General features: G+C 50.8%; 1 protein-coding gene across 1 annotated transcript in view; it reads right to left on the reverse strand.

The window, feature by feature from the left end:
• The window catches only part of CREB3L2 (cAMP responsive element binding protein 3 like 2), a gene marked incomplete at its 3' end in the record, with an annotated part of 80,115 nt that extends 67,649 nt beyond the window's left edge, over positions 1-12,466 (reverse strand). The window contains exon 1 of the mRNA XM_080391619.1: positions 12,109-12,466. Within this exon, the coding sequence (XP_080247745.1) occupies positions 12,109-12,213 (105 nt within the window). The 5' untranslated portion in view covers positions 12,214-12,466. The remainder of the gene's footprint in view (positions 1-12,108) is intronic.
• Between the last annotated feature and the right edge of the window lie 419 nt (positions 12,467-12,885).

Raw genomic sequence — 12,885 nt, forward strand, 5'->3', positions numbered from 1 at the left:
TGGGAAAAAAGCAGTCTTGGAATAAGCTTCTCATTGTGCACAAAATTTGCTTCAGGACTGCAGGGGTAAAGGAACAGAGACCTGCTTTGTATTCAGGGCTTGGGGTTTTGTTTTATTTGGGGTGGGGGTTTTTGTTGGCTGTTTTTTCAAGTTTTAGGTCTAAAAAACCTCCTCCAAGCTAGTCACACAAACTGCTACACAGGGTGGTCTCTCCACATACCTACAGTTTCAGGGTTAGCCACAAAAAGGAAATAACATAGATAGTAGCCAACCCCTTATAGGCAGGAGGTTGCATCAAGACAAACAGCCTTAAAACAAATAGTGTAGGCTCTTACAAAGTCACATCACATGACAGAAGAGGAAGTAGGTAAGGTGCCCAGAATTTTATCAAGAAAATCTTGAACAAAATTACAGGTGCATAAACAAACTACAAGTCTAACACACCACTCTGCACATCATGTGTGCTGCACAGAAGGAAAATGTATGCACAGAAACAAACATTTGCTCAGGACAGCTGGAACTCAGTTCAGTTGTCCTTCTCCCCATTCAGTAAATCCAAACCAGAACTGCAAAAAATACCCACCAAAAGCACTACCTCTATGAAACTGTGGTCATCAGAAAAGTTTCCTAACAAAAGTCAGCAAAACCAAGCAGCCTCAATCATTCAGTAGTTTAACAGGGACATGAAAAACCTGGGGATCAGACTACTGCCTAGCAATGCTGTATCTAAACCTGAGCAAGGCAGTGCCTTGGGTCCAGGACTGTTATGGAAGGAACTGCAGCACAGCTCCAGCTAGAAGAGGGCTCAGGTGGTCTCCATCCCAGCCTACTGGCCAAGCAGGGTCAGCACTAAACTCAGACCAGGTTACTCAGGACTTTATCCAGTCAAGTCTTAAGATCTTTGAAGGAGATTGTGCAGTCCCTCCGGGCAGCCTGCTCCAGCGCCCAGCTACAGTGCCAACAACAAAGCAGCTTTTCCTCACCAGTGTGAATCTCTCCCACTTCAGTTGATGTCCGTTTTCTCTCATCCTCCTGTCATACAGCGCTGTAAAGAGCCTGCCTATTTTTCCCACTCTTTTCTGCAAGCCTTCACATCAGAACATCCAAACTTTGGAGAAGGAAGATTAAACAGGATACTGTACATCTCAGCAATTTAAAGATGTTTTCAAGCCACCACATGCTTAAAAGTATTTTGTCACAAACTTAAGACCCTGCTCACATCCAAAATCATGGCAGCATTCAACATCTTCAGTGCAGGGCAAGTAACTTCCCCCTCTCTGTTGGGGATTAGCCCATCGCACACAAGGGAACACACACCTTACCTCTGCAGGCAATCTCAACCCCAGCAAGCACTGGGAGATACATGCTCCAGGGTGTCACCAAACAGCCAGGGCTTGTCCCAGCAGAGCTGCAGGAGAGGAGTGTGCCCAGCATGTAAGCTCCAGGTGAGCCACTGCAGTGTATCAGCAATATAGCTCTTCACCCCTACACTACAGGGCAGAGCCTCCACCAACACCAACTCACTTTCCTCCTGCATCTCTGCTCAGGACACATCAGGAAGGATGCCTGAAGTTCCCTAAGGCACCTGCCCAAAGATCCCCGAGAGGTTATCAGAGCAGCCTGGTCTCTGTTTCTCGCCCCATATGACTAACAGATTGCGTGAAAGGACAAAGCCAGCCCCAGCATGGCTGCAGGGGAATGTCTTTCCCTGACAGAGAAGGAAGAGATGAAGTGGGTGTCACATTTTTCCATTAGGGTTTTGCTTGTCACCACAGCAGAGCCAGATCACGTACAGAAGATTGAAAGCCAGTTAGCGGCAGATGGCAAAAAAAAAAAGTGAGTAGTTTCCAAGACACAGCAAAGGCACAGAGAGGTCACTGGCACTATTAAGCTACACATTTGGATAGATGGCAGCTATGGGAGCACCTCTAGTAATTCAGGTCTCTCCCAGTTAACCAGCCTTTCCTTTTTTTCCTCACATTGCCTTTTCTGATTCCCAACTCTCCCTCATGAGAGGGAGCACTCCTTCCTTGATAGAGCATTTATATCTTTCCTGTATGCATTTAACACTGAGATATAACTCAGTTTGATAGCTCTCTCTTCTGCAGTTGCAAGCTATGTTTTACAGCTCACAAAGATAATGACAGTCCCTGCTATAAAGAGCTCAGCACCTCAGACTGGAGACAGTGGACATGATGCCCACCTCTGCTACACCTTACTAAACCTCACCACTTCTAACTTGTTGTCTTTACTGTCTATTACTTGCTTAAGTGAGGTGAAAGGGTAACATATTTGCCAGTAAAAACATGGCCCTAAGCCAAGTTTATTTTTCACACACTGTTTCTTTCACATTTATACAAGAAAAAAATGTATTGTCCAAGACAGCCTCCACTTGTCACCAACACTCAGCATCATGGAGGGGTGGCACTACCATCAACCAGTCCCAGCATCAGTGCTTCTTTGAGCCTCAGGTCTGTCCACTTCTCTTGCTACATACACATACTCTTCCCAAACAACCCTTTTTCCTATTCATCCCTGAACAACTGCCTCCAGGTATCTCCTTTCTTTCCAGTGACATCCAAATAACAGTTCACTGGTATCAAGTAAAACACGCACATGCACACATCAGGATTACATCTAAGCACAACCCATAAAGTCACCCAGACTATTCCCACAGCACATTCCTTTAGGCCAAAATACTGTTCCGCCACCCCTTCCCCAGCCAAATATTCCTACCTGCCCTCTCACATCAGCATCTGGGCTGCTACATGGTAAGCTGCATCAGGAAACCGATACCCCCGAAAGCTAATTTCTTGCAAGAAAGTAATTTTAAAACTGGATGAGTTCCCAGGCAGCTGCCACAACAGCCTGTGGTTACGTCCAGGTGCAGAACCGCACTGTCAGGTCTTGTAACCCAGAAAAAGCACAGCCAAAGGGCATCCAAATAGTACTGATTTTTCATCTCCATGATTCAGAGAGAGATGAATGGGAAGCAACAGCAGAAATGAATGTGCCCTCCTTGAAAAAGCAGATGCAGAGCTCTACTGTAAAAGAGCCTCTTGGGGACCAATCCAGAAGCCAATCTCCCTTGGAAAAAGAAAGCTGCTCCAAGGAATCTGACGAGTTAAAGGAAGAGCCTTGTAAGCTCAGGGTAGGCAACCAATACAGCCTGTGAAAAACGCCACCAAGCTAGGTTAGTCATCCTATCTGACCAGCTATCAGTAGTTACTCGAGTCTCACCCACAGAAAAATCCTTCTCCAAAAGGGAAAGAAGCAGCCCAAGACAGAGGGAACAAGTGGTTGTTGTTTAAACCATGTATTACAAAGCAACAAGAAAACAGCTTTTGGGAATGCAGGGAGGAAGGAATACAGATATCACTAAGGACAGCAGGGCCTGGTATTTGGAAACAGCACAAAAGAGCAGCATCTATCTGCAAGTGCAGAACCAACAAGGTAACTTGCCTGGTCAGCGAGCTACTTTCAAAGGACCATCTCTTCACTTTCAAAGCAACAACCAAGTATCTCAGAGGTACTTTGGTAGCTGAGGCACCATGGTGACATAGACCACGCAGCTCTGGAGGGATGAGCAGCTAGCAAGACACAGCCCAAGCTAGGTGCCTACTCACAGTACTGGGTAGATCTGCAGCCCTTGCATGAGCAGGGCCATGGGAGCCATGCTGCTGACAAGGTACCAGCTTACCAAGCAGACATCCCCCTGGTCGTGCCATAACAAAGATGAGCACAACCATGCTAGCACAGCTCTGAAAAAAAAAAACAAAAAAACAAACAACTGTTAAAGGGAAGCCTATAAGCCCCTCAAGCCTAGGGGCACCATCTCGTGCCACAACAGTACAGTCCTGCTGCACACAGTGGCACCTACAGCACTGAAGCAATGTTATTCTGCAGTAGCTACTTTACTGCCAGACAGCTCAGACACCAAGTGGCTTTGCCAGGTGGTGTTACAGGTGACAGCCACACAGCAAGAAACAGAGACAAGCAAAGAGGCAGTCAAAGCTGGTGGTACATTGGTCAAAGGCCTCTTTATTTTTGTATTTATTTTAATTTTGTCACAGCTGGCACAAAGATGATCTGATCTCACAGTGTACAAGAAAATGCATGAAGGCAGATTTGCATAGGAGAAGAAATCAAGTAAAAATCACAGAATGCTTGGGGTTACCAGGGTTCTCTGGAGATCATCTGGTCCAACCCAGGCTCACCCACAGCAGGTTGCACAGTCACATCCAGGCAGGTTTTGAATGTCTCCAGAGAAGGAGACCCCACAGCCTCTCTGGGGAGCCTGTTCCGGTGCTCCGTCATCCCCAAAGTAAAGACGTTTTTCCTCATATTCAGATGGAAATTCCTGTGTCGAAATTTGTGCCCATTGCCCCTTGCCCTGTCGCTGGGCACCACTGAAAAGAGCCTGGCCCCATCCTCCTGGCACTCGCCCTTAAGATATTAGTAGACACGGACAGGATCCCCTCAGCCTTCTCCTCTCCAGGCTCCACAGGCCCAGCTCTCTCAGCCTTTCCCCACGAGGGAGATGCTCCAGTCCCCTAATCACCTTGGCAGCCCTCTGCTGGACCCTCCCCAGCAGTTCCCTGTCTCCCTTGAACTGGGGAGCCCAGCACTGGGCACAGCACTCCAGGTGCGGCCCCACCAGGGCAGAGCAGAGGGGCAGGATCACCTCCCTCACCTGCTGGCCACGCTCCTCCTGATGCACCCCAGGGTCCCACTGGCCACCTTGGCCACCCGGGCACATGGCTGGCTCGTGGGCAACTTGCTGTCCACCAGGACTCCCAGGTCCTTCTCCGCAGAGCCGCCTCCCAGCAGGTCAGCCCCAGCCTGTGCTGGTGCGTGGGGCTGTTCCTCCCTGGGGGCAGGACCCTACACTTGCCTTTGGTGAACTCCATCAGGTTCCTCTCTGCCCAACTCTCCAGCCTGTCCAGGTCTCGCTGAATGGCAGCGCAGCCCCTGGTGTATCACCTGTATCACCTGCTCCTCCCAGCTCTGTGTCTTCAGCAAACTTGCTGAGGGCACCCTCTGTCCCTGCATCCAGGTCACTGATGGTCAGTTGAGCAGGACCGGACCCAGTGCTGATCCCCGGGGAACACCACTGGCTACAGCCCCCCAGCTGGACTCCGTGCTGCTGGTCACAGCCCTCTGAGCTCTGCCATTCAGCCAGTTCTCAGCCCAGCTCGCTGCCCACTCATCCAACCCACACTGCCTGAGCTTACCTATGAGGATGCTATGGGAGACAGTGTCAAAGGCCTCGCTGAGGTCAAGGCAGACAGCATTTACCACTCTTCCCTCACCTAGCCAGACATTCGCTCCATCACAGAAGTCTATCAGGTCGGTGAGGCACGATTTCCCCTTGGTGAATCCATGTTGCCTACCCAGATAACCCTCTTTTCCTCCACATTCCTCCACGTGCTTAGACACGACCTCCAGGAAGAGCTGCTCCATCACCTTTCTAGGGACAGAGGTGAGGCTGACTGGCCTGTAGTTTCCTGGGTGCACCTTCCTGCCTTTTTTGAAGGCTGGAGTGACACTGGCTTTCCTCCAGTCCTCAGGCACCTCTCCTCTACTCCATGAGCTTTCAAAGATGATGCTGAGTGGCTCAGCAATAACATCTGACAGCTCCCTCAGCACTTGGGGGTGCATGCTATCAGGGCCCATGGATTTGTGGGTGTCAGGCTTCCCTAAATGATCTCTAATCCTATCTTTCACAACCAAGGGAAAGTTTTCCTTTCTCCAGACCTTCTCTCTTGTTCCCGGGGTCTGGGATTCCTGAGGGCTGACCTTAGCTGTAAAGACTGAAGCAAAGGTGCATTCATAAACTCCACCTTCTCTGTGTCCTTCAACACCAGGGCACCCACCTCATTCAGTAGCAGGCCCACGTTTCCCCTAGTCGTCCTTTTCCTACTGATGTACTTTGAAGCTCTTCTTGTTGTCTTCGACATACTTTGCCAGATTTAATTCTAAATGGACCTTAGCTGCTTTCATCTCATCCCTGCATGTTCTGACATTCCCACATTCCACCCAAGTAGCCTGAACTGCTGCAGCTGAAGTCAGTCCATCAGAGAGCAAGAGGGACACAGATCAAATCAAACTCCACACCCCCATCTGGGATCTGCAGCAAAGTCAGGTCAGCCTCCTTCACAGACAGATGATCCTAAAAAGTGAAACTGTTTTAATAAAAAACCGGTCACCCCTTTCACCTCAGGAATAAAGGAAGCTTACTTAACCTCCAGCTATGAAAGACGCCAAAGGGAGTCTTCACAGAACAAAGACCTGCAAAGAGCACAAGTTCCCCCCATCCCTGTAGATAACTTCAGCAACTCCAGACACAGGAAAACCCTGTCTGGTAACACCACGAATGAAATTCCTTTACCACAATTATCACATATGACCTGCTCCACACTTAACTGGCTTTCCAAAGTAAGGAAACATTCACATAGTGCAGATCAGCCCACATCCATCAGGAAAAAAAATACTGTTTTTGTACATTAAACACTGGCTCATTCTTATCTACCACACTTCAAAGAGAGTCCCAGGACAGGCTAACATTTTTTCCAGCTCCCATCGTCACTGCGGATCAAGTACTTCACTATACAGTTACAGCCCATCCAAATGAAACCAGCCAGCAGCTCAGTATCTTTATTTTTCTAATTTTAACTATCAGAAAACGGGAGGGTAAAGTTTCAAAGTATCCCACTTGTGTTCATCTCAGCTTTTAGAGGAACTGTAGATCATTTAGACCCATTACCAGTACTTGACATGTCCCTTGGCAAAGGTGTGGTTTTCTTATTCAAATTTGGGAACACATCAGGTGGGGTGTGCCTTTCAGTACAATGCACTAAATACAACTAGTTCTGCTGTTCAGCAGTTGTGACCCTGACTTTTTCTTTAATTGGAAACCCGTTCTCAAAATTTAACACCACTGCTTTGTACAAAGTCTATATACAACTATTCAAAAATCTCATTTTCACATTTCCCCTTTTTACTGATGGATTTTGGCAAAATCCTTGGAAGTACTGACTTTAAAAATATGTCACCTAGTTAGCTGTCTGGTCCTCCATATGCAGGTGTATCAAGAAGAAAAGAGATTTCAGGAGATTTCAGCTTCCTGGTCAGTGGGCAACAGGCCAAACTCCACTTTCAAATAAACAAAGTATCTCCTACCCCCTTAAAAACTGATCAAACTCTACTGACAACAGATTTTAGACAGCTACATGCAGCCACCAGAAAACAAGACACAGTCAGCTCCACATCCATACATGCTGCAGCAACTGCAACTTCTAATTAAATACACAGATTGTAAAAATCAAGCATTGTCATCCATTTAAATTAATTATCACCACTGCTGTACGCCGAAAACTAGAAGCAATCCCTGACAGCTCAGAGACAGCATTTCTGCAGAAGTCATCAGAACACCAAGTAACAGAGCGACCATCATTTTTGTGGCAGAGGAAATTAGTCACAGCAAGCTTCCAGTGAGGTTCAGAAGCTTGTAATGGGCAATTTTTATCTGAGGAAAGAAGGCCGGCTCAAAGTTTCCCCAGCTTGTCTGAGATAATGATCACAACCCTGAACTCCAACACCACTGAACACTAATCTTCAGGAGCTGATCACTTTGTTTTTGCTGTTGCAGGGAGATAGCAATTTGGTAGCTGAGGCCTGGGACACCTCCACCACTCATGCCAACCTACGCTGCACCCATATTCCAGGGCTGAGCTGCCCACAGCATCACCAGCAACACAGCAACAGGCTTGCTGAGCTCAAACACTGCTCAGACAATGGCATCAGCAATAGGTTATTTGAGGTGTTTCAATTTTTTTATATGAGCTTCAAGTTCAATAGTCAGGCTCCTTCAAAAATAAGCAATTTAGACTACTTAATATTTGAAGTATCTTCTAGTTAACCACTCATCATCAATACACTCAGGACATGACATCTGGGAATTTAGACCTAAATATTTAAGCCAGCCGCTGCCCTGACGTACCTGCAGAGCAGGTGCAGTTCTGTATCTGCCATGCCAAGACCCGAGTCATACTTACATTGAGCTGCATTTTGCTACCATCCAGAAGCAGCAACCAGCTGCTAATGTGTTAAAATAACCATGAAAGTGGGATTAAAAAAAAAAACACAAAACAACACTGCCTCCTCACTGTTAAATAAGGAGGTTTTACATGTCAAAGGCTCAGAAGAACCAGCTGCTTTTCAGTTCCCATACATCGATGGGACAGGTAGGTGGCATTTCACAGTGTGTTTGTCAGACTTATCGATCTACATCACATCTCAGATTTGTCACTGAAGATGTCCCAGCTGGGCCACGTACAACTGCGGATCAACTCCAACCACAGCCGCAAGCAGAGCTCTCTCGCTCCTAGCCTGCCTGCATGCTACAGGAAGTTAACTGCAGCAGCAAGAAGGTGAAGTGTCTCCAACCTGGCCATGCTTCTGCTCCCTGTGGGTAGTGGCAGACTTTGTGCTTCCTTTCCGCTTGGCTGCCGGGAAAAAGCAAAAGCATATACTAATAATAATGCCTTGCATAATGCCAGCTTATAGGATGACCAACACACAATCATAACAAGCTACAGAGCATGTAAAGATTATATATGCAGACACATCACATATACCATGAACACACCTCTGGGAAACCTTTCAGCTTTTTCTTAGACAGGAAACTAAGGCACACTGGAAAAATAACCACTATAAAGCTATCTGGTATCCAGGTGATTACCGTAAACTATGAAGACTTTTAATGAGCCACCTCAAGGACTGCTGCCTGCCAACACCAGAGCTGAGCTGCTCGAGGTCCCACTTTCTGCCAGCGCAGCTGATGGTATCATAGACAGCACCAGCTGAGTGAGGGAACCGCTCCTCACATGGCTTCAGGTGCTGCTGAAATCATCAGCTGTTAAAGAGAAATGTAAATCCCCAGGAGACTGGATTTCAGCCCTGGTAATTAAGGCAGGTTGGAACAGTTTAAAATAGAGGTCAAGTTTTTAAGCGTATGCATACTTTCACACTTGCGTACTAGCTTCAAATCAACTAGACCCAGGAACAGCCTCTATGGTCATAAAAAGGTTAAAATTTAACTTAAAATACACAAAAGGCAGCTGGCATAGTATTCTCAACTTCACCTTTCTGCAAACAAGGGTCTGACTGCCACAGGACAGTGATCCCTCTTCCTGCTTGTGAGTTCTCCCCTCCATCATCCTCATCTTCTCCCTCCTCCCTCTCACCAGTTCCACTCACACTCCTAGGGCTGCATGACTATCCCAAGAAGTTTCCATGAATGGAGACTGGCACATCCAGCTATGGGACACCTTGGGACTGTGCAAAGACCAAGATGCCATGAGGCCATAAGGATGACAGCACAGGTGGTGGGCACTTGTGCAGGCAAGGAGCATAGGAGAGCCTTCTCATCACCTCAGTCTTTTCAGAAACACCCTGCAGTAAGTTTACAGACACTGTACAAACAGCTGGGTCAAACCAGTCCTCCCAGATGAAAAGCATAAGCCAGTAGAAGAACAGATGTTTCAACTAGAGGGTTTGGTTTTTTTATTTTTTAAACTGATTTTATGAAATTTTGGCCAGAGGTAAATGAAGAACTTGTGTTTCATGATATCAAGTATAGTGTTTTCCTCCACATAGCAGGAGGCACTTTGCAAAATAAAAAGTTCAACAGGCAGAAACATATGCTCTCCCCCATCCCCCCCCGCCCCCAAGAATGTTAATTTCAGAAAACTACCTTTTGCCTCTAAAGATCCTAATACCTTACTATACCTACTTTATCCACAGCATTTAGTAGCTTTATTTTTACTGATTGCTTCTTTCAAAAGAATTCCAAAAACAACACAAAAAGATACATTGATTTCATACTTTTTATTTGACTTCTAGACAATCCCTGAAGAAGTCTTAAACTCCTAAAAAACAACCAAAAAAGATCACACAAACAAATCAAGGTAGACTGTCACTCCCAACAAAGGGGGTCATAGCCCAAGTTTTCGCAGACCCAGTTATGTGCTGCCTCTCACAACAAAGACATCATCATAGCATTTGAAGTTTAAAATCCCCAATAACACTTGAAAAGAGCAGAGGGCAAAGCACCACATACCCTGGCTGTCTGGTGGATGGAAGTTTTGTTTCTCAAGCTACACTTAAAACCAAGTCCCAGGCTCCTTGAAACAGGCACAAAACACACATATCCAAGTCACTGCAGCCACAAGTTCAAGCCTAAGCACAAGATATCCCTCAGGACACTAATTAAGAAAAAATAAGGGAACACTAAATAAGAAAACAAAAGTTAAAGAGAGTCAACTCCATTCTCAGCACAAGGATCTAAACAAAGCAGGAAGAAGCATGCCAGCACAAACATAAAATTGGAGCAGGAACACTCTCCAAAGAGCCTCCCATTTCTTTCATAACATTCATCTCATTAAATAATGTGTCTTGTTAAAGCAAAAACACATGAAAAAAAAACCTGTCTGAAGGAAGAGCTTTCCCTTGCTAAGTGCTCCTTCTAGCTCTTTAAAAAAAAAACAACCCAGCAAAACATATGATTGCTTTTCCCCAGAAGATACACACTGCGCAAGAAAGTCCAAGAATTTTCAAAGACAAAGAAGCCAAACAACATTCAAAGACAGTCACTCGTGCAGCAGGCTCGCTTCCTGCTGAAACAAGGTTTGGAGCTTGTGATGGACGTGATCCCGGATCAGTAAGGCCACTGTGTACTGTACACAGCAAATAAGATTTTCCTTGTTTGCCTTTCAAGACTAACACTGAGATCTTCGCCAGTGCCTGCACACTGCCTCACCACACATCGTGCGGTGGGATCACCACTGCTCCCACAAGAAGTGGCCGGTTCCTCTCCGGGGCGTGACTGTAGTTGCACATCACTCTTAGGTGCAAGAGCCCAAGGCAGAGCACGTGCCAGCACCTGCCAAGCACTTTTCCCCAGGTGCTCTGCTGCACGCCGGCCACCACCACCATGTTACACCGGGTCTCCATCCCATCACGGGCTCAACGGCTGCACCAAGCCTGCCCACCCCATGCCTCGCACAGCGGGCCAGGAGTCCTGCACACGCCATCCCCAAGCAGGCCGGCTCACTTGCACTTGGGATGTGCACCTAACACAGCTTTATAAAGCTGTATCTCAGTGCTTGCAAAAAGCTTCCAGGTTAACAGAGGAACAACCAAGCAGACGTAAGACACATTCCCTTGAGACAGCCCTAACTATGCATTCTGCACAACAAAAAAATCTGGGGACTCCAGCTAAAAAAAATCGTAAACAATCAGCAAAACTTGATGCTCTAACCCTTCAGCCATTGAAGCAAGGACTTCACGGACGTCTCTAAGAGACCCGCCATAGCACGCCTTACGGGACAGCAAACTTTTCCAACACCGGCACGAAGGCTAACGACCACCCCTGAGCGCCGGGGTGAAGCGAGCCCCTCGGCTCCCGCCGCCGCCCCGGCCGCAGCCGGCCCCTCCGCCGCTTCCTTCCTGCGCGGGGGGAGACCAGCACGGTGCCGAGGGAGCTCCGCTTTGGAGCGGCGGACACGGCCGGCGACTCTGGGAGGCGGCCCCGGGAGAAGCGGGCAGCGCCGAGGGGGAAGCGGGGCCCCGGCGGGGAGGAGCGGGGCCCGCACCGGGGAAGCGGCGAGGCCCGGGCTGGGCTCCGGCCCGCGGAGGGGGACCGGGACGGCGGGCGGACCGCGGGACCCCGGAGCTGCCAGCACCGCGCCCGGCAGGAAGCTGCGGCACCCGGGACGGACGAGGCGAGCCGCGGCCCCGACGCCCGCCCGGGGGCCCCTCGCTGCCACGGGACCCGGGCCCGCGGGTGGGGGAGGGCCGCGGAGAGGCGGCGGGCCGGCACCTGCCAGCCGAAGACCTACGGCCCCCGCGCCCGCTGGGACCCCCAGCCCCAGGGGGAGGCCCGGGCCGCCCGACACGACGACTCTCGGCACGGCCCCCCAAACGCGGCCGCCCGCGGGGTCCGCCGCAGCCGCCCCACCCCCGCCCACCCGGCGGCTCCCGCCGGGCAGCGGCCCCGGCAACCGCCCCACGGTCGCGGCCCCGCCGCCTGCCCGCCGCTCTCACCGTGTGGCACAGCAGGGTGTCGGGGTCGGCGGGCTCGCACAGCTCGCTCAGCTTGCGGTCCCAGTGCAGCAGCGGCTGCTCCCCGCCGTTCTCGCACACCTCCATGGCGGCCGCAAGCAACGGGGCACCCTCGCCGGCAGATCCGCCGCCCCCTCGCCTGCCCCCTGCCCACCCGCGGCGCCCGGCTCACGCCGCGCCGCCCGCTCCCATAGGCCGCGGAGCCGCTCGCTCGTCCTCCGCTCCCCGCCCCGCTGGTGGGCCCAACGCCGCGCCGAGGCCGCGTCCCCGCCGCTACCAGGAGTGTGCGGGCACCGGGGCGGGCGGGTCACCCCGCCAGCTGCGCGCCGCGCCCCCCCCCCCCCGCCCCGCGTTCGCAGCCCGCCCCCGCAGCCGAAGCCGCCAATCCGAAGCGCGGAGCGCGGCAGGCCGGCGGGCCGCGGCCCAATCGGCGCTCGGCGCTCGGCGCCCGCGTGGCTCCAGCTGTGGAATGTGGGCGGGGGCTCCCTGGTACGTCGAGGCGAGGGGGGAGATCCCCGTGCCCCGCGCGGCCAATGGCGCGCCGGGGGCACAGGGAGCGACGGGCGCGGCAGCCAACGCGACAGCGACAAGACTGCAGCGCCGCGCGTCGCCCCGCCCCCGCCGCGGCGGCCGTCTGAGGGCGGCGGGCCGGGGCGGGCGGCCGGAGCTCAGCCCGGCGAGCAGCGGCGCCTACCGGCCCGGGCAGCTGCCCGCCGCAAGCCGCCTGCAGGAGGGCACGGCGGGGCCTCCCAGGGGCGG

This window comes from Falco punctatus (assembly GCF_963210335.1).
Source record: "Falco punctatus genome assembly, chromosome: 6".
Taxonomy (NCBI): Eukaryota; Metazoa; Chordata; class Aves; order Falconiformes; family Falconidae; genus Falco; species Falco punctatus.